Raw genomic sequence first — 22,655 nt, 5'->3', positions numbered from 1 at the left:
TTTCCTTTCATCACTTAAAGTATATTGTGCCATTCCCTTCTGGCTTGCAGAGTTTCTGCTGAAAAATCAGCTGATAACTTTATAAGGGTTCCCTTGTTTGTTATTTGTTGCTTTTCCCTAACTGCTTTCAATACTTACTCTTTGTCTTTAATTTTTGTAGCTTAATATGTATCTCAGGGTATTCTTCCTTGGGTTTATTCTATATGTTATTCTTTATGTTTCCTGGATTTGAGTGATTCCTTTACCTTGTTAGGAAAGTTTTTGGCTATTATCTATTCAAATATTTTCTCTGGTCCTTTCTCTCTTTTTCTTGCACCCCTATAAGCAAATTTTAGTGTATTATTTATTTATTTATTTTTGTCTTTTTGCCATTTCTTGGGCCGTTCCCATGGCATATGGAGGTTCCCAGGCTAGGGGTCTAATCAGAGCTGTAGCCACTGGCCTATGCCAGAGCCACAGCAACACAGGATCTGAGCCATGTCTGCAACCTACACCACAGCTCACGGCAATGCCAGATCATTAACCCACTGAGCAAGGCCAGGGATTGAACCCTCAACCTCATGGTTCATAGTCGGATTCGTTAACCACTGAGCCACCATGGGAACTCCAATATTGGTGTATTTAATGTTGTCCTGCAGTTCTCTTAGACTATCCTCATTTCTTTCTTTTTTTCTTTTTCTTTTTTTTTTTTTTTTGTCTTTTTGCCGTTTCTCTGGCTGCTCTCACAGTATATGGAGGTTCCCAGGCTAGGGGTTGAATCGGAGCTGTAGCCACCAACCTATGCCAGAGCCACAGCAACGCAGGATCTGAGCCGCGTCTGCAACCTACACCATAGCTCATGGCAATGCCGGATCGTTAACCCACTGAGCAAGGCCAGGGACCGAACCTGCAACCTCATGGTTCCTAGTCGGATTCGTTAACCACTGCACCACGACGGGAACTCCCTTATTTCTTTTAATTCTTTTTTCTTTATTCTATTCTGCGTCAGTGATTTCCACCAGTCTGTCTTCCACCTGGCTTATTCGTTCACCTGCCTCCTGTATTCTGCTACTGGTTACTTCTAGTGAGTAGTGAATTTTTAATTTCAGGTATTGAATTTTTCATCTCTGCTTGTTTAATCTTTAAATCTTCTATTCCTTCATTCATGTATCTTGTATCAATCTTTGCCTTCAATTTTTTCCTAGATCTTGGATCATCTTTACTATCATCACGCTAATGTCTTCTTAGTGGAGGTTGTTTATCTCCAGTTCACTTAGTTGTTTCTCTGGGGTTTTCTATTGTTGGTTCATCTGGATCACATTTCTCTGCCTTTTCATTTTGTATAGCTTTTTGTGTGGTCTCCTTTTTGCAGGCTGCAAGGTTGTAGCCTCTCTTGTCTTCCCCCCCACCCCCCTCGTGGTTGAAGTTGATATAGTGGCTTGCTGCAGGCTTCATGGTGGGAGGGACTGGTTCTTCCACATTGGTAGGTGGAGCTCGGTTTTGTCACGCTGGTGGGTGGGGCTTTGTCACTGGATGTGGTTAGAGGCAATTGTATGCCTGGAAGTGCTTTTGGCTGCTTGTTTGTTGAAGGATGGGGCTGTGTTCCCACTGTGTTTGTTCTTTGTTCTTGGGCTTCTCAGCCCTCATGGGTGAGGACAGATTTTTTTTCAAAATGACAGCCTGCAGTGTTGCTCATGGTGATGAGTATTCTCTGGGGCCTCTGCCTCCATAAGTCCTGCCCCCACCATGAGCCACAGCTACCCCCGCTTTCCCAGGAGACCAACCCAAGACCTGCAGGTAGATTTGACCCAGATCCTAATGGAGTCCCTGCTTTGGCCTGGGACCCAGCACACGTGAAACTGTGTATGCACCCTCCAAGAATATGGAGTCTCTGTCTCCCAGTGCTGTGGAACCTTCTACACACAAGCTGGCCTTCAGTGCCAAATACTCTGGGGGCTACTTCTCCCATTGCCAGATTCCCAGGCTGGGAACCTGAAGTGGAGTTCGTACCTCTCACTCCTAAGGGAGAGTCTCTGCGATATAGTTATTTTCAGTCTGTGGGTCACCCACCTGGCACTTACTGAATCACTTATATCGCAAAAGAGACCCTCCTGTCATATCAATGTCTTTGGTTGTAGGATATCTTTTTTGGTAGTTTTCATTCTATTTTGTTGATGGTTGTTCAGCAGTTAGTTATAATTTTGGTGTTTTCCTGAAAGGGGGTGAGCTTGAGTCTTCCTACTCTGCTGTCTTGTCTATGACACTCTCCAGATTTCACAAATAATTGATATCATATGCAAGTTGTCTTTGTCTGATTTCACTGAGTGTGATAATCTTGAGATTCATTCATGTTGTATGAAATGGCATTATTAAATCCCTTTTTATGTCTGAATAATGTTCCATGGTATATATGCCTCACATCTTCTTTATCAGTTCCTATCTTGATAGACATGTAGGTTGTTTTGGGGCTTGGATATTATAAATAATGCTGCTGTGAACTTTGGGGTGCATGCATTCTAGGTACATGCATTCTGTTGAAGTCAAGTGTTTGTCTTTTTTGGACATATACCCAGCAGTGACATTGCTCAATCATGAGGTAATTCTATTTTTTGTTACTTAAGAAACCACCTAGAGGAAGTTCCCATTGTTTCTCAGTGGTCATGAGCCTGAGTAGTTTCCACGTGTATGTGGGTGTGATCTGTGGCCTCACTTAGTGGGTTAAGGGTCCAGTGTTTCTGTGAGCTGTGGTATAGGTCGCAGACACAGCTTGGATCTTGTATTGCTGTTGCTGTGGCTTAGGCCAGCATCTGTAGCTCTGATTTGACCCCTAGCCAGAGAAATTCCATATGCCCATATGTTGCAGGTGTGGTCCTAAAAACCAAAAAAAGAAAAAAAAGAAAAAAGAAACCACCTACAGTTCCCTATAGTGGCTGCACCAATTCACCTTGCTGCCAACAGTGCTTAAGGGCTTTGTTTTCTCCACACCTTTCCAATATTTATTATTTGCAGACCTTTGAATGATGGCCATTCTGACCAGTGTAAGATGGCACCTCATTGTGGTTCTTATTTGCATTTGCCTAATAATTTCCAAAGTTGAGCACCTGTTCAATGTGCCTGTTGGCCACCTGTGCATCTTCATTTGAAATATGTCTGTTTAGGTTTTTTGCCCAATTGTTCATTGGATTATTTTTTTTTTATGTTGAACTGTATAGGCTGTTTGTATATTCAGGAAATTAAGCCCTTGTGGATTGTATTGTTTGCAAATATTTTTGCCTCTTGGTGGGTTGTGTTTTCATTTTGTTTATGGGTTCCTTTGCTGTGAAAAAGCTTTTGCATTTAATTAGGCCTTATTTGTTTATTTTTGTTTTTATTTCCATTATTGTAGGACTCAGATCCAAAAAATATTGTTGCAAGTTACATCAAAGAGTTTGTACCTATGTTATTTATCCTCTAGCAGTTTTATAGTATCTGTTCCTACGTTTAGGTCTTTAATCCATTTTGAGTTTATTTCCACATGTGGTGTTGGAGAATGTTCTAGTTCACTCTTTTATATGTAGCAGTCCAGTTATCCCAGCACCATTTATTGAAGTGACTGTCTTATTTCCATTATGTATTCTTGCCTCCTTTGTCATAGATTAATTGTAAGAGTAAGTTTTTTCTGGGCTTTCTATTGTGTTGCATTCATCTGTGTGCCTGTTTTTTTTTTTTTTTTTTTTGTCTTTTTTTTTTTTTGGTCTTTTTTTTGTTGTTGTTGTTGTTATTGTTGCTATTTCTTGGGCCGCTCCCGCAGCATATGGAGGTTCCCAGGCTAGGGGTTGAATCGGAGCTGTAGCCACCGGCCTACGCCAGAGCCACAGCAACGCAGGATCCGAGCCGCGTCTGCAACCTACACCACAGCTCACGGCAACGCCGAATCGTTAACCCACTGAGCAAGGGCAGGGACGGAACCCGCAACCTCATGGTTCCTAGTCGGATTCGTTAACCACTGCGCCATGACGGGAACTCCCTGTGTGCCTGTTTTTTGTGCCAGCATCATACTGTTCTGATTATCATAGCTTTGGAGTATAGTCTAAACTCAGGAAGTGTTATTTTTCTAGCTCTGTTCTCCTTTCTCAAGATTGTTTTTGCTATTTGGGTCTTTAATGTTTCCATTAACATTTAAACATTTTTCATTTAATTTCTGTAACAAATGCAATGAATAACTTGATAGGGTTTGCATTGAATCATAAGATTGCCTTATGAAGTATTGTCACTTTAAAATATTGGTTCTTCTGATCCAAGAACCTGGAACATACTTTCATCTGTGTTTGTTGACTTCAGTTTCTTTCTTTCTTCCTTCCTCCCTCCCTCCCTCCCTTCTTTTCTCTTCTCTTCTTTCCTTTCAGCTTTGTAGGGCCACACCGACAACATATGGAAGTTCCCAGGCTAGGTCAAATCAGAGCTGTAGTTGCTGGCCTACACTATGGCTCACGGCAATGCTGGATCCTTAACCCACTGAGTGAGGCCAGGACTCGAACACATGTCCTCATGGATATTAGTTGGATTCATTACCACTGAACCATAACAGGAACTACTCTTTCTTTTTTTTAAATAGGAATGTTCTTTCAAAAAGTTTTTATTGAAGTTATGTGTTAATTTCTGCTACATAGCAAAATGATTCAGCTGTACATAGGCAAGTATACATTATTATTCAGTTTCTTTTCAAATAGCAGTTGTCATAAAATATTGAGTAGCATTCCCTGTGCTATACAGCCAGTCTCAGTTGACTCTCCATTCTGTATATAACAGTGTGCATATGTCAATCCCAAACTCTTAATTTCCTATTTCCCCTTCACCTACCTTTCCCTCTTGGTAAGGATTATTTTGTTTCCAAGTCTGTGAGTCTCTTTTTGTTTTGTGACAAAGTTCATTTCTATGATGTTTTTAGATTCTACAAGTAATTGATATATGCTAGATGTCTTTGTCTGTCTGCTTTGCTGAGTATGAGAAACTCTAGGTCCATCCATTTTGTATCAAATGGTATCATTTCATTCTTTTTTTATGGCTGAATAAAATTCCAAGGTATGTATGTCTCACGTCTTTATCCATTCCTCTGTTGATGGACACTTAGGTTGCTTTGGGGCTCAGCTATTATACATAGTGCTATTTTGAACATTGGTTTGCATGGGTCCACCTGAATTAGAGTATTTGTCTTCTCCAGGTGTGTGCCACATAGTGGCATTGCTGGATCATATGGTATTTCTGTTACTCATTATTTAAGGAACCTCAACTGTTCTCTATAGTGGCTGAACCAATTTAGATTGGCACCAACAGTGTAGGAGGGTTTTGTTTTCTCTACACCTTCCCAGTGTTTATTATTTGTAGACTTTCATTGGTGGCCATTCTGGGGTGGGGGTGATACCTTTTTGTAGTTCTGATGTGCATTTCTCTAATAATTCCCAATTTTGAGCATCTTTTCAGTGTGCCTGTTGGCCATTTGTATATCTTCATATGAAAAATGTCTATTTAGGTCCTCTACCCAATTTTTCATTTTTTTTATATTGAGATGAATAAGCTGTTTAAATATTTAGGAAATTAAGCCCTCCTGGGTTTCCTTATTTGCGAATACTTTCTGCCATTCGATAGGTTGTGTTTTCATTTTATTTATGGATTCCTTTGCTGTGCAAAAGCTTTTGGATTTAATTAGGCTGCATTTGTTTATTTTTGTTTTTATTTTTATTCTTGTAGGACACATATCCAAGAAATACTGCTACAGTTTATGTCAAAGAGTATTGTTCCTAAGTTTTCCTCTAGCAGTTTCATAGTATCTGGTCATACATTTAGATTTTTAATCCCTTTGAGTTTATTTCTGCATATGATGTTGGAGAATGTTCTACTTCCATTCTTTTACATGTAACTCTCCAGTTTTCCCAACATCACTTATTGAGTTCTTATCTCCATTATATATTCTTGCCTCCTTTGTAATAGATTGTCTCTAAGCATATGGGCTTTTTTTAGGATCTCTATCATGTTGCATTGATCTGTTTGCCTGTTTTTGTGCCAGTATCATACCCCCCCTTTTTTTTGTCTTTTTAGGGCTGCACCCACAGTATATAAAAGTTCCCAGGCTAGGGGTTGAATCAGAGCTGCAGCCACAGGCCTGTGCCAAGCTGCAGCTACGACCTATGCTGCAGCTCACAGCAATTCTGGATCCTTCACCACTGAGTGAGGCCAGGGACTGAACCCATGTCCTCATGGATACAAGTCAAGTTTGTTACTGCTGAGTCTCAGTGGGAACTCCTATCATACTGTTTTGATTACTGTAACTTTGTAGTATAGTCTAAAGTCAGGGAGCCTGATTTCTCTAGCTCCTTTCTTCTCAAGATTGTTTTGGCTATGTTTCCATAGATATTTAAACATTTTTAATTTCTGTGAAAAATGCCATAGGTAACTTGATAGAGACTACATTGAATCAGACGATTGCCTTGTGGAGTATTGACATTTTAACAATATTTTTTATTCCTATATAAGAACATGGAATATATTTTCATCTGTGTTCAACTTATATTTCTTTTTTAAAAAATAAGAATGGTCTTTCCAAAATTTTGTTATTGCAATATAGTTGATTTATAATGATGTGTTAATTTCTGTTTCACAGAAATGTGATGCACTTAGACATACATATGTGTATTCATTTTCAGATTCTTCTCCATGATAGTTCATCAAAAGATATTGAACATAGTTCCCTGTGCTAAACATAAGAGTTTAAACTATATTATACATAGTTTTCTATATCTCTAATCCCAAATTTTCATTTTATCCTTTCCCGTTTTCCCTTTTAGTAACTAAAAGTTTGTTTTTCTTTTATAAATCATTTCCCTAGTTCAATTTTTTTTTATTTTACATGTAGGTGATATCATACAATATTTGTATATATCTGTCTGACTTGTATTAACATTGTATGTTAATTTGTACATCCATCTGTGTTTTGGCAAATTGCATTGTTCATTCTTTTTTGGTGAGTAATGTTCCATTTGTGTATCTACCACATCTTTTTTATCCATTCCTCCGTTGATAGACTTTTATGTTGTTTTTATTTCTTGGGTAATAATATTGCTGCTGTGAACATTGGGGTGCATGTATCTTTTCCACTTACTTTTTGTCTTTCCCAGATAAATGCTCAACAGTGGAATTTCTGAATCATATATTAGATCTTTTTTAGTTTTTTAAGGAACTTCTCTACTGTTCTCCATAGGAACTGGACTAACTTATATTCCAACCAACTGTGTAGGAGGATTTCATTTTCTCCACATCTTCCCAGCATTTATTACTTGTTGACTTTCTGATGATGGCAATTATGAGTGGTATGATATGATACCTCACTGTGGTTTTAATTTGTATTTCTCTAATTACCAATATAGAGCATCTTTTCAATGTGCCTTTTGGCTGTCTATATGTCTTCTTTGGAGACATGTATAATTAAGTCTTATGCCCATTTTTTGTTTTGTTCTTTTGATATTGTCATATAACGTATATTTTGGAGATAAATCCCTTGTTTTTTGGAATTTGTATTTGTTTGCAAATATTTTCTCCCATTCTTTGTATTGTCTTTTCCTTTCGTTTATGGCTTAATTAAACCTTTTAAGTTTAATTAGGTCCCATTCGTGTTTTTTTAAATTTTTTTAAATTTTTGTTACTATAGGAGGTAGATCTGAAAAGTATTGCCACAATCTTTGTCAACAAATGTTCTGTCTATATTTTCCTCCAGGAGTTTCATAGAATCCAGGCTTAAATTTAGGTCTTTAATCCATTCCTGGGTTTTTTGTTTGTTTGTTTTGGTGTATGTATAGTATTCTAATATTTTCTTTTTCATGTAACAGTCCAGTTTTCCCAGCACCATTTATTGAAGAGACTGTCTTTTTTCCATTGTTTATTCTTGACTTTTCTGGTATAGATTAATTGATCATAGGTGTTTGGGTTTATTTCTGGCTTTTATTTTTATTTTATATTTCTGGCTTTTAAATTCTATTTTGTTGATCTTTATTTTGTGTCTACATCATATTATTTTAATGGATAGCTTTGTAGTAGTGTTTGAAGTCAGGGATCATGACTCCTCCAGCTCTCTTCTTCTTCTCAGATTTGCTTTGGCTTATTGGATTCCTTTGTGTTTCCATAAAAATTGTTAAATGTTCTATTTCTGTGAAAAAAATGTCATTGGTAATTTTGTAGGGATTACATCAAGTCTTTAGATTGCCTGGGTAGTTAGCCTTTTTTTTATTTTAAAAAATTTAAAAATTTCATTGTTGCACCCATGGCACATGGAAGTTCCTGAGCCAGGGACTGAATCCAAGCTGCAGCTGTACCAACACCCAATCCTCTAACCCACTGCACTGGGCTGGGGATCAAACTCACAGCAATGAAGAGACTGCAGTGACAGCAGTTGGACTCTCGACCTAGCCATTTAGACAACATTGATTGTGCCAATCCAAAAACATGGTATATCTTTCCATCTGTTTGTGTCATCTTTGATTTATCAGTTTCTTATAGTTTTAAGAGTATAGGTCTTTTGCCTTCTTAGGTAGGTTTATTCCTAGGTATTTTATTCTTTTTTTTTGAAATTTTTTTTGTTCTTTTTGCCCATCTTGTAGCATATGGAGTTCCTGGGCCAGGGATCAGATCTGAGCTGCAGTTGTGACCTACACCACAGCTGCAGCAATGCCAGATCCTTTACCAGCTGTGCCGAGGGATTGAACCTATATCCTGGCACTGCTGAGATGTCACAGATCCTGTTGCACCACAGTAGGAACTTGGGTATTTCATTCTTTTTGATGTGATGGCAAAGGAGAGGTCCCCTTAATTTCTTTTTTCAATCTTTCATTGTTAGTATATAGAAATGGAAGAGTAGGAGTTCCCGTGGTAGCTTAGCAGCAATGAATCTGACTAGTATCCATGATGACACATATTCAATCCCTGGCCTTGCTCAGTGGGTTAAGGATTCGGCATTGCCATGCGCTGTGGGGTGGGTCACAGATGCAGCTCAGATCTGGTTGCTGTGGCTATGGTGTAGGCTGGCAGCTGAAGCTCTGATTTGACCTCTAGCCTGGGAACTTTCATATGTCCTGGTGCAGCCATAAAAAGACAAAAAAAAAAAAAAAAAAAAAAAAAAGAGAGAGAGAGAGAAAAGAGAGAGAAAAAAAGAAAAAGGCAAGAAATGGAAGAATATTCTGTTTTAATTATGTATCCTGAAACTTTACTAAATTCATTGATGAGCTCTAGTAGTTTTCTGGTATATCTTTAGGATTTTCTATGTATAGTATTATGTAATCTGTAGATTGTGATAGTTTTATTTCTTTTCCTGTTTTGATTGTTTTCTTTTTCTTCTCTGATTGCTCTGTCTATAACTTTCAGAACTATATTCAATAAAAGTGTCAAATGGATATCCTTGTCTAGTTCCTGATCTAGAGGAAATGCTTTCAGATTCTCAACACTGAAAATGATATTAGATGTGGATTTTTCTTATATGGCCTTTAAAATGTTGAGGAAGTTTTCCTCTATGCCCATTTCTGGAGAGATTTTATCATGAATGAGTGTTGAGTTTTGTCAGAAGCTTTTTCTGCACCTATTTAGATGATCATCTCTTTTTTATTCTTCAGTTTGTTAATGTCATCTATTACATTGATTTGTGGATATTTCAGAATCCTTGCATCCCTGGGGTGTATCTCACTTGATCATTGGATATGATCCTTTTAGTATATTGTTGAATTTGATTTGCTAGTATTTAGTTGAGGAGTTTTGTTTTTATTTTCATCAGTGATATTGTCTTTACATTGCTTTTTTTTTTCTTGTGGTGTCTAATTTTGCTATCAGGGTGAATGTGGCCTCATAGAATGAGCTTGGGAGTGTTCCTTCCTCTGTGGTTTTTTTGGAATGGTTTCAGAAAAATAAATGTTGGAGTTCCCGTCGTGGCGCAGTGGTTAACGAATCCGACTAGGAACCATGAGATTGCGGGTTCGGTCCCTGCCCTTGCTCAGTGGGTTAACAATCCGGCGTTGCCATGAGCTGTGGTGTAGGTTGCAGACGCGGCTCGGATCCTGCGTTGCTGTGGCTCTGGCGTAGGCCAGCGGCTACAGCTCCGATTGGACCCCTAGCCTGGGAATCTCCATATGCGGCGGGAGCGGCCCAAAGAAATAGCAACAACAACAACAACAAAAAAAGACCAAAAAAAAAAAAAAAAAAGAAAAAGAAAAATAAATGTTAACTCTTCTAAATGTTTGATAGAGTTCTCCTTTGAATCCATGTGGTCCTGGACTTTTGTTTGTTGGCAGTTTTAAATAATTGTTTCAATTTTGGTACTTGTGATTTTTTTCTTTACCTTTTCTATTTCTTAATGGTTCAGTCTTAGAAAGTTGTATCTACGAATTTGTTATTTTCTTGTCCATTTTATTGGCATGTAGTTGTTTTTAATAGTCTCTTTTGATCCTTTGTATTTCTGTTGTGTCAGTTGTAGTTGGCCCTTTTCACTTCTAATTTTATGATTTGGGCTTCTAAGTTTATTTATTGATGAGTCTGGGTAAAGGTTTATCCATTGTGTTAATCTTTCAAAGAATCAGCTTTTAGTTTCATTGATTTTTTTTCTCTCTTGTTTTCTTTTCTGCTCTGATCTTTATGATTTCTTTCCTTCTATTAACTTTGGGTTTTGTTTGTTCTTATTTCTTTAGTTGCTTTAGGTGTAAGATTAGGCTGTTTATTTGAGATGTTTCTTGTTTTCCGAGGTAAGATTGTACTGCTATAAACTTCCATCTTAAAACTACTTTTGCTGTATACCAGAGGCTTTTTTTTTTTTTTTTTTTTTGTCTTTTTGCCTTTTCTAGGGCTGCTCCTGCGGCATATGGAGATTCCTAGGCTAGGAGTTGAATCGGAGCTGTAGCCATAGGCCTATGCCAGAGCCACAGCAACGTGGGATCCGAGCCACATCTGCAACCTACACCACAGCTCACGGCACCGCCAGATCCTTAACCCACTGAGCAACCCCATGGTTCCTAGTCGGATTCGTTCCTTGGCCAGGGATTGAATCCAAGCTGCATTTGTGACCTAGGCAAAATGGCAACACTGGATCCTTAATCCACTGTGCTGGACCAGGGATTGAATTGGCAACACCACAGAAATAAGCTGGATCATTAACTCACTGCACCACAGTTGGAACTCCCCATTGTGCACTTTAGAATAATGTGTATTCTGCTACTTTTCAGTGGTATGTTTTATAAATATTAATTAAGTCCATCTTGTCTTATGTGTCATTTTTTAAATGTCTTTTTAGGGCTGCACCCATGGCATATGGAGGTTCCCAGGCTAGACATCGAATCAGAGCTATATCCACTGGCCTACAACACAGCCACAGCAATGCCAGATCCGAGCTGAGTCTGTGACCTATGCCACAGCTCATGGCAATGCCAGATCCTTTAACCCACTGAGTGAAGCCAGTGATCAAACCTGCATCCTCATGGATCCTAGTTGGATTTATTAACTGCTGAGCCATGATGGGAACTCCTAATGTGTCATTTAAGGCCTGCGTTTCCTTATTGATTTTTTGTCTGGATTGTTGTTAGTGGGATGTTAAAGTCACCCACTATTGTCGTGTCATTTTTTATTTCTTTTTTTCATGGTTGTTCACATTTGTCTTATATATTGAGGTGTTCCTATGTTGGGTGCATATATATTTATAGTTGTTATATCTTTTTCTTGAATTGATCCCTTGATCATTATGTAACGTCCTTCTTGTAAAATTCTTTAAAGTCTCTTTTGTCTAATATGACTATTGCCTCTCCAGCTTTCTTTTGTTTTCTATTTGCATGAAATGCCTTTTTCCCATCTTCTCACTTTCAGTCTGTTTGTATCCTTAGGTATGAAGTGGGTCTCTTTAGACAACATATATATGGATCTTATTTTTGTATACATTCAACCAGTCTGTGACTACTACTATTATCATCATCATCTTTTTTTTCTTTTTAGTGCTGCCCCTGTGGCACATGAAAGTTCCCAGGCTAATGGTTGAATTGGAGCTGCAGGTGCTGGCCCTCACCACTGCCACAGAAATACCAGTTCTGAGTTGCATCTGCAACCTGTGCTTTAGCTTACAGCAACACCAGATTCTTAACCCAGTGAGCAAAGCCAGGGATTGGACCTGCATCCTCATAGACACTAGTTGGCTTTTTAACCTACTGAGCTACAGCTGGAACTCCCAGTCTGTGACTTTTGGTTAGAGCATTTAATCCATTTACATTTAAGGTAACTATTGATATATATGTTCTTATTACCATTTTGTTAATTGTTTTGGATTTGTTTTTTACAGGTCTTTTTCAATTTGATGACAATCTTTAGTGTTGTTTTGGATTGCTTTCCCTTCTTTGGGTATCTACTGTAGATTTTTGGTTTGTGGTTACCATGAAATTTTGACATAGCAGTCTATAAACACACACACACACACACAGTATTGTTTTAAGTTTTGCTGGTCTCTTAAATGCACTTCCAGCATCCTATATTTGTGCTCTTCACAATTGATCATTTTGACATTTGTGTTTGTTTGCAGATGGTTTCCTATCTTTACTCTTTTTTCCTCTACTAGTGAGTTTTCCCCTTCATAGTTTTCTTTTTTCTAATCGTGGCCTTTTCTTTTCCACCTAGATAAGTTCCTTTAGCATTTGTTATAAAGCTGGTTTGGTTGGTTGGTGCTTATTAATTCTCTTAGCTTTTGCTTGTCTGTAAAATTTTTGATCTGTTTTAAATCTGAATGAGAGGCTTGCTGGCTTGTGGTTGTAGGTTTTTGCTTTACATCACTTTAAATATATTGTTCCACTCCTTTCTGGGCTGTAGAGTTTCTGCTGAAAATCAGCTGATAACCTTATGGAGATTGCCTTTTATAGTATTTGTTTTTATTTATATATTTTCCCTGTGCTTTTAATATTATCTCTTTGTTCTTAATTTAGTCAGTTTGATTAACATGTGCCTCAGCCTGTTAGTCCTTGGGTCCATCCTGAATGGGACTGTGTGTTTTTGACATGAATGAGTGTTTTCTTTCCCACATTAGTTAAGTTGTCATGTATTATCTCTGCAAATATTTTTCTCAGACACGTTCACTCTCTTTTCTCCCCTGACCACATTAATGTGAATACTGGTGCATTAAAATGTTGTCCCAGAGGTCTCTTTGTCCTCATTTCTTTACATTCTTTTTCTTTATTTTGTTTGATAGTGGTGATTTCCACCAATTTATCTTCCAGCTCACTTATTCATTTTTCTCCCTCATTTATTCTGCTATACCTTCTATTGTATTTTTCACTTCAGTTATTATATTTTTCACCTCTGTTGTTTTTTTTTTGTTGTTTTGTTTTGTTTTTTTCTGTCTCTTTGCCTTTTCTTGAGCCGCTCCCGTGGCATATGGAAGTTCCCAGGCTAGGGGTCTAATCGGAGATGTAGCTTCCAGCCTATACCAGAGCCACAGCAATGCGGGATCTGAGCCGTGTCTGCAACCCACACCACAGCTAGTGGCAACGCCGGATCCTTAACCCACTGAACAAGGCCAGGAAACGAACCCACAACCTCATGGTTCCTAGTCGGATTCGTTAACCACTGTGCCACGATGGGAACTCCTCACCTCTGTTTTTTAATCTTCTCTTTATTAAACATTTCTTGTATCTTGGTTTATGCCTTCATTCTTTTTCTGTGATTTTAGATCACCTTTACTACTGTTACCCTGAATTCTTTTTCATGTAGATTACCTATCTCCACCTCACTTAGTTGAGGTTTTACTTATTCCTTCACTTGGAATATATTTCTCTGCCCTTTCATTTTGTTTAACTTTCTGTATTTTTGGTCTCTGTCCCTCAGGCTGCAGAAGTGTAGTTCCTCTCGTTTCTGGTGTCTGCCCCCTGGTGGGTGAGGTTGGTCCATGGCCTGGTACACACTTCCTGGTGGGAGGGACTAATGCCTGCCCACTGGTGGCTGGAACTGTGTCTTTTCCCTCTGGTGGTCAGGGCCATGTCAAGGGGTGTGTTTAGAGGCATCTTTGGGCTCAGGACAACTTTAGGCAGCTTTTCTGCTGATGGGTGGTTCTGTGTTCACACTTGGTTTTTTGACCTCAGGCATCAGAGCACTGGAGCCTCAGGCTCTTGGGTGGGAGCAGGTATCAGTGCCGAAATGGTGACCTCTAGTAGAGCTCATATGTTATTTTCTGGGACCTCCCAACAGTGTCCTCACTCCTTTAGAGAGCCACAGCTGACCCCCATCTCCCCAGGAGACCCTTTAAGACCCACAGGTAGGGGTCTGGCCCAGGCTCCTATGGAGTCATCACTTTGCCCTGGGTCCCAGTGCCTGTGAAACCTTGTATGCATCCTTCAAGAGTGGAGTTTTTATTTCCCCCAGTCCTTTGGAGCTCTTGCACTCAAAGCTGGCCTTCAAAGCTAAATGCTCTGAGGGCTCCTCCTCTCAGGATGTGGAATGTGATGTGGGGCTCAGAAGTCTCTCTCCTGTGGTAGAACCCCTGCAATGTATTATTTTCCAGTTTGTAGATTGCCCACACAGTGGCTATGGCATTTGTTTATATCACAGAAGTTACCCTCCTACCATCTCATGGTGGCTGCTTATTTGTCTTTGGAAGTGTCATATATTTTGGTATGTTCCATTATTTTTTGTTGATAATTATTCAGCAGTTGTGATTTTTATGTTTCCATGAAAGGAGGCATGGCCAAGTCCATCTACTTTGCTATCTTGTCTCCTCATCTCCAACAGAGTTTCATCTGCCCTGATCTGCATTTCTATAGATAACCTTCTAAAATTCCTTCAGCATTTTTACTACCTCCTTTTTGAACCAGGAGTCTAATAGACTGGTGAGGACAATTTGATTTTTTGCTCTTTCAAGGGAATTCTCTTATTCTTTTAAGTGAAACTAGTAGTTCCTCTGCTCCTTCATTTTACTTGTATTTCTCTGACCCCATGATTTTGGAGAGACAGTTTTCTACTGTGGTCTTAGTGGGTTGTTTTTATGTGGGGGCATCCCTGTTTAGCCTGCATGAGTCTAACATTTTTGGTGTAAATGCTGAGGTTTTTTTTTTTTGCCATGCCTTGAGGTAGAAGTTCCCAGGCCAGGTATCAAATCCTTGGCTACAGCAGTGACTGGAGCCACAGCAGTGACAATGCCAGATCATTAACATGCTAGGCCACCAGGGAACTCTTCAAGTGCTGTTTTTGTTTGTTTGTTTGTTTGCTTGCTTTTTAGGGCTCCACTTATGGCATAAGGAAGTTCCCAGGCTAGGGGTCAAATAGGAGCTATAGCTGCCAGCCATAGCCACAGCCACAACCACAGCCACGTGGGATCTGAACTGAGTTTGTGACCTACACCGTAGCTCATGACAACGTCAGATCCTTAACCCGACGGAGCAAGGCCAGGGATCGAACCCTCATTCTTATGGATACTAGTGGGGTTCATTAACTGCTGAGCCCCACAAATGGAACTCCAAATACTGTTTTTTTTTTTTTTTTTTTTTTTGTCTTTTTGCCATTTCTTGGGCAGTTCTCACAGCATAAGGAGGTTCCCAGGCTAGGGGTCGAATTGGAGCTGTAGTCTCCAGCCTACGCCAGAGCCACAGCAATGGGGGATCTGAGCCGTGTCTGCAACCTACACCACAGCTCACGGCAATGCCGGATCGTTAACCCACTGAGCAAGGGCAGGGACTAAACCCGCAACCTCATGGTTCCTAGTCGGATTCGTTAACCACTGTGCCATGACGGGAACTCCCAAATACTGTTTTTAATATGAATGCTTGCTATATCTTTCCTCTTTGTGTGCTGGCCATTGTCTCCTTGATAGGGGGTGTGATTGTTGTGGTGACCAGAGTGTGCGCTAAATGTTGAGCAGGGCCTCCTCTTTGCTTTGTGGCTGTCACAGCCCTGATGGGAGGAGGGTTTCCTCTCCAGTTGTCGGAGTAGAAGCCCCCAGATCTGGTTCTAAACTTCATTGTCAGCTGGGTGGGACTAGAGTGCTCCCTTTGGGAGAGAAGCCACTGAGTATTCTTCTGCAGGAGTCCGTAAGGAACTGTGCTCTGTGGCCCAGTGTGTGGGCTCAGAGAGTACACTTTGTTGGCACTGCCCTCAGCCTTTCTTCAGCTGTCGGGACACTGGCAATAGGCCTAGGTGTCCCTCAAGTCCTCTGCTCATAAAACTGCTGCCTAAGAGCCCTTGAAGCTTGGCACAGGACCGTCACAGTTGTACACCTTCACCTGCCATGGCAACTACAGGAATTAGCTCAGAGCCTGGCCTCTTTCCCTATGTGCCCACCCACAAAGCCTGTTGCTAACACTGGGCCCACCCCAGCCAAGGGAGCACCAATAATCTGCTCAGATGTCCTGCAGGTGCTGCACTTACAAAGCTACCAGCTGTGTGAATCCATTCAAGTTGCACAGCCTCTGGTAATTGGCTCAGATTTCAGCTCCATCTCTGCGTGTGGGCAACCCATAGGTGCGAGGTGCCCCCGTAATATGTAGAGGTGGAGCTGTGTCTGCTGTGAGCATGCCAAAAATGGGGCTTGCTATTTTGGGGTCCTGCCCTTCCCTTCACACACAGGCACGTGTGAACAATGTGGCTTTTATGGAGTACCCAGGCTCTGTACTACACACCCTCTAACCATTCCCTGGGATGTGGCCCTCTAGTCCCTTCAGTCTATCTCCATGCAGCCAACTCCAGTCCTCTCTAGGGTCTGTTAAAGGACAACTATTGTTCCACTTACATGAGGTAATTCCAAATCCATACATGTGGAGTAGTAGTTTCCAGGGGCTGGAGGTGGGGGGCGGGGCGGGGAGTGGGGAGCTATTGTTTAATAGTTTCAATATAGGTGGTGAAGGAATTCCCATCGTGGCTCAGTGGTTAACGAATCTGACTAGGAACCATGAGGTTGCAGGTTCAATCCCTGGCCTTGCTCAGTGTGTTAAGGATCTGGCATTGCTGTGGCTGTGGCGTAGGCCGGCAGCTGTAGCTCCAATTAGACCCCTAGCCTGGGAACCTCCATGTGCCGTGGGAGCAGACCTAGAAAAGATAAAAAGACCAAAAAAAAAAAAAAAAAAAAAAAGGTGGTGAAAAAGTTTTGGAGATGGATAGTGGTGATGGTTGCACAACAGTGGGGAGGTACTTCATGCCACTGAACAGTATACTCAAAAAGGGTTAGAATGGTAAATTTGCACTAAATGTATTTTACACAACAAAAAATTAAAAAGTGGCCCAGTGTAGACCAAGTAAAGAGGAGGATCCATTATCTGGGTTCACCACTGGTTTTTAATATTTGCCGTTATGGACCATTCCCTCTGCCCCCCTACCTTTACGTCTGCATAATAATTAATTAAAGAATTAGGGATGACGTGTCCTCAACAGTGAAGTATCAGAAAGCAAATGGCCCTGCCCCATAAGGGCTGCCATTAGGAATGCAATCCTCTGCCTTCAAGCACTTCGGGCTTCCTACTGCTGTAGGGTCAAAGATGAAGCTTCTTAAAAAGGCCTTGCAAGGCTTTGCACACTGTGAGCCCATCTTAGGTCTCCAGCATATCTTGGGAGCCTGCTCATCCTTGCTCTTTCTGCTCTGCCACAGTGAGCTGTCTTTCTTCCATTTTTCGTGCCCCCCGAGGTTGTTTTCTCCTTAGAACGTATTCCCTCCTCTCTCTGCTTAGCTGGCATTTTCATCCTTCAGAACTTCTAGGTCTGCTCCCACGGCACATGGAGATTACCAGTTCAGAACTTAGCTGGCATTTTCATCCTTCAGAACTCCCCTCTATACAAAAGAGTTCCTCACCTCAGATCAGGTTAAATCCCCTTACATGATCTGGCAGCCCCACATCCTTCCTTGAAAGAGTTTTTATGTTTATTTGTTTATTTGATTATTCTTCTGTCTCCCCCACTAGGTGTTAAGCTCTAGGAGAATGGGAGCCATCCAGTTTTTCTCACATTGAATCCTGAGCTCATAGAGGGCCAGCGCTCATAAGCCCCTCGGTCATTATTTAGCTAATGAATGAATGAATAGAAATATAACTAACAATATCAAACCAAGTTAAAGGTTCTTCTCTAGTTCATAAGTCATCGATGCTGTGACCTGCCTAACTAATACCATATTCTTCTCCATGTAGAACAAATAGAGAAAATTAAGATTATTCCACAGCAAGAGATGGAATACATTTTAGACTGATGACAAAAGGAAAGCTATTCAAGGTGGGGGCTCATTTTACAACACTGCATATTCTATGCTGATTTTTAAAAAAATTATAAGCGCAATTTGAAACCAGAATGACACTTCGTTTAATTTTCTCATACTGGTAGTCATTGATCTGCATTCATATTTCAGAGGAAATGCCATTGAATTCAGGAGAAATCTATTTAACCTGCATGGCATTCAAAAATTGTTAGAAAAGCTTAGCTCCTGTACACCGTGCCAGTGACCTTGCTAAGAAGGTATGTTAAACACTTAAATGTATAATTTTCCACAGGCGCTTTTGGTAAAAACATTTTCTTCTTTCTCAAGTCTTCCAGCAAACCTCATTATCCTTCTTGTGACCCTGTAGGCATCTCATTTTCTCTTGGCTTGTTTGCAAGTCTTAAAATATTAACTGCATCTCTTGCTTTAGGAAGGGTTGCTTGGCTACTACTCTCCATTTTTAGCGTGAGAATTCTTTTACTTCACTGTCGCTATCTTGAATAATGGAGTTTAATACATTTTCAAAGAAGCCAGACATAATTAAAAATCTCTTATCTTTATTAAGTAGAGCAATAGTTATTCTCATTTGGAAGACCAAGGGGAATATACATGGGAGGGTATGTATTAATTTTGAATAATGTGGAAACTAAATTAAAATAAGGTCACAAGGTGTCGGTCACCATGGAATTGGTAGAAAGAAGCTGTCGGGGAGGATACCAGCTTTTATATAAGGCAGGCGTAAAGAAGAGTAAACAAGAGCAAGGATGCCCAAGGGATAGACCATCAGCTTCATTAGCCAGCTTTAAAAATTATCTAGGAAAGGAAAACTTGATAATGGTAGAAAACCACTGTAGAAGGGAAATTTGCAGCTGATATTGAGGTCTATGAGATAGTGAAATGCTGAACAATAATGACTTCTAAAAGATTATTCAGGGACTTTAAAAAAATTCTCTAGTAAATTCTAGGCTTTGTGCTCACATCTGGAGAGGAGGCATAATATTGCATAAAATAGCACCCCTGCACCTGAGGACTTTGACCTGTTATCATATAAATGAACACAGACATTTGGCTGCTTAAGCGTTTCTCAAAGTAGGCTTCAACTGTGGAATGTTAAAAGGGATTACAGCAGCACTTCTCAGAGACTTTAATATGTTGACGAATACTGGCAACCATTTCTAAGAATGGGGTATATTATGCCCCGAATTTTTGGAAGATATCATCTTGGTTTTGTGTTTTGCTTTACAATTGTGTGTGTTTCAGGAGGAACAGTTTGTGCACTTCTGAGACTAGTAGAGCCTGGAACACACTCTGGTAAATGATGACTTTAAAAAACAGATCATGCATCATGAAATTAGTTTTGGAAATCTCTTTATCAGCTAGTATATCAAGCACTCAAATCATTGAGAAATGGGATAGGACTCATAACAGGCAGTTCTAAAATCCTGTGCTCTTCACAACAGCAGATCCTTAATAGCTGAAAAGTGGCAACTAGCTGAGTGTCCATCAATTGGTAAATGGGCAAACAACATGTGAATAATATGTTAATAATAGAATATTATTCAGCTATAGAAAGGAATGAAGTACTGATACTGCCATAATGCGGATGAACCTTGAAAACATGATTCTAAGTGAAAGAAACCAGACACAAAAGGCTCCATGTTGTTATAATTCCATTTGTATGAAATGTCTGGAATAGGTAAATCCATAGAGACAGAAGGCAAATTAGTAGTTAACAGAGACAAGTAGGAGAGGAAAATGAGTGGCTGCTAATGGGTATGGAGTTTCTTTAAAGGATGAGGGATCTGGAATTAGATAGTTATGATGGCTGAACAACCTTGTGAATATGTGAATATACTAAAAATCACCAAACTGTATACTTTTAAAAAGTATAGTATGTAGTAAGATTTTATAGTATGTGATCTTTATTTCAATTAAAAAAGAAAAAATCCAGGACCCCTCCAAAACAAATGAGTCTCTCTCCCATATTATAGGAATTGACAACAACCCATCTTTTCTTGTCATAATTATATTTAATGAAGATACTAGCTGGTATTTACAGAAGATATACATACATACAATTCCTACACATTAAATGTAGCCTAATTGTGAAAACAGGAAAAAATGTACTCCAAAATTACATACTAAATAAAATAAATAAAAAGTAATTATTTGGCACAATATCTATTATATAGCAAATAAATAACTCTATACCATTGCTTGAATGAACTATTTACAATCTATTTGAAAGTGCAAAACAATTGTTGAAAATTAAGATATTTGTAATAACATTTGAGTCCAGAAAATATGTGTTTTTTTTAAATCAGTAACAATAATTAGCCAATAGTAAAGGTTTTTTAATGCCCAGGAAAATACTTTAATTTTGAAAAATGTTTTGTGCATGTTGTGCTCTTTTGAAATGTCATTTTTTAAATCTTAATGCTGGCAATTTTAAGAACCTTGAAGTGGAATTCCTCTGTATGTAATCCTGATGTGTAAGTTTTAAAAAGTTAAATTGTAAACATAAATGTTTTTCTATATGTCATTCAGAAATTACAGACCAGTCCTCCCTAAGTTACATAAATAGCCATAATGTTTTATAGCAATGTGGTCAGGTACAATTCCTTCAAAGGTAAGACTATGAAGATGGAAGAATATAGCCTCTAATTTGGATTTACATGGATTTCTCAACACCTTCCAAAAAACCCATGCTCAAATCAAGATATTGAGTTAAAAATTAGGAAACTACACCACCACTGATGTAGCCACATAAATACCATTTATAGCACATCTCATCCTGTAAACATTCCTAGAAAAAAATGTCAGGAGCTTGATACGTCTCTTGACAATGATAATTCTACCAAACTCTTCATGTTGGTCTTATGTCTTAGCTAAAAAGATGGCACAATTGGAAATAAACTGGGGTGACTACAAACTGGGGATTTCTAAGCTACAGTGTGCAAGCTGTATGCAAGTCAAAGAATTTCTTCTCTTTTCATGGTGCTGGTAAGCTGAATGTAGCCCTGAGATGTCTCAGGATGGATTTTTGCTTGTTTTACAGAATTCTCTAGGGACAATACAGTCAGTGGTAGCATAAATGGCATTTTTGAAAGATTGTGGACTGGAGGCAAACTGTTGTTCTGGGCACTTTAAATATCTATGGTCGACGAGGCTCTAATCTGTGTGACATCTGTGATAAAGTTCTCTGGTTGTCAATCACATTTAATTGCCGTACATAACTCCGGACATCCTGATGGTTCTTGTTAGCTTGAGCTGCATCAGGATCTGTTCAAAGAGAAAAGGGCAGAATTGGTGTTGCATAATATATGTGTACAAGATACAGCTTTATTTTCTCCAACTTATTATATTGATCATGGGTTCCTGGGTTCCAGCCACACATTTCAACATATCATATTCACTGAAATGTTTCTGCTTGGATGTTCCATCTCCTCCCTCCCACCCTTTCTTCCCCAGAATACCTATTTTGATCATCTTCCTTTGCATTGCATATTTAAAAAAAAAAAAAAAAGCACCAAATAAAAGCGAAAGCACAGCCTGACAGCCCCTGGTGCTACATTAAAGTTGTTTCCCCTGCCATCCCACCTACATTCCACACTCTGATCTCTACTCCCTTTGATCCAGATGAGGACTAATGGCAAAAAGACATAGTTTTCATTAGCTCCTAACAAAAGCACTTAACACCTGGGCTGAACTGAAGCAAGCCAGTGAGTCTAGTAAGTCTGATTCCCCTTGATATTTGCATACAATGTATAGATAGCACTGCTACACAGATGGTGTGTTCTTAGAGACTGTCCATATTAAGAAAAAAAAATCAGTTCAGGGGCTGAAGTCATGTCTTCTGTCAGAACTTTGATTCTCTGATGCTGTAGGTTCAGAAATCCCAATTACCATTCTATTCTCATCCATTCCCTAAAGCACGTGAGCGACAGAACTAACTGAAGTTAACCAGTTTCCCTAAAACCAGGCTGAAAGAAGGATCAAATGCCCAGATCCCTACTCTGGGAACAGACGTGAATAAGGAAGGCTGTCTGACAGGGGTGAGCTGGAAACACAGTTCCCTTCAGAAGGGACTACTTGGTTCCTTCGTGCTGATGCGATGCGGGGTCCGCACCCTGAATTGTCGGATCTTCCTGTTTTTCTAGAGAAATGAGAAATCTGGATTTCTTCCCCAGGAATTCTTCCATTTTTTAATGGTGACACTATTTCAACATAAAAAGGAAAAAAATGCTCTGTTTAGACCCAGCATCTCTGCTGTGGACCATGGGCTGCCTCTGCCCCGTGGATCCCCAGGGTGGGTCACTGGGAGTGGCCAAGCCAGCCTGGACTCTGGACCAGGGTTCTCTGCACCACAGCACACCACCTTCTGCAGCCCATCTGTTCTTAGATCCACACACCACTCCCAAAGACAATTAGAATGCCATCTGCATGAGGGGTGAAGGGGAGTGCTGCAGGTCTG

General features: G+C 39.7%; 1 protein-coding gene across 10 annotated transcripts in view; it reads right to left on the bottom strand.

Annotated features, from left to right (window-relative positions):
* Positions 1–20,191: 20,191 nt before the first annotated feature.
* The window catches only part of RAPGEF4 (Rap guanine nucleotide exchange factor 4), a 320,273-nt gene continuing 317,809 nt past the window's right edge, over positions 20,192–22,655 (bottom strand). For all 10 annotated transcript variants that reach the window (XM_084999522.1, XM_021075197.2, XM_084999527.1 and 7 more), the window contains one exon: positions 20,192–21,463. In XM_084999522.1, coding sequence (XP_084855648.1) covers positions 21,336–21,463 — 128 coding nt within the window. In that variant the 3' untranslated portion in view covers positions 20,192–21,335. The remainder of the gene's footprint in view (positions 21,464–22,655) is intronic.

This window comes from Sus scrofa, chromosome 15 (genome assembly GCF_054392235.1).
Source record: "Sus scrofa isolate SSC_HxYL_T2T_F1_AM1 chromosome 15, Sscrofa_HxYL_maternal_Yorkshire_Landrace_v2.0, whole genome shotgun sequence".
Classification (NCBI taxonomy): Eukaryota; Metazoa; Chordata; class Mammalia; order Artiodactyla; family Suidae; genus Sus; species Sus scrofa.
Note: the sequence above shows the minus strand (reverse complement) of the source record. Positions and strands in the feature narration are given on the sequence as shown.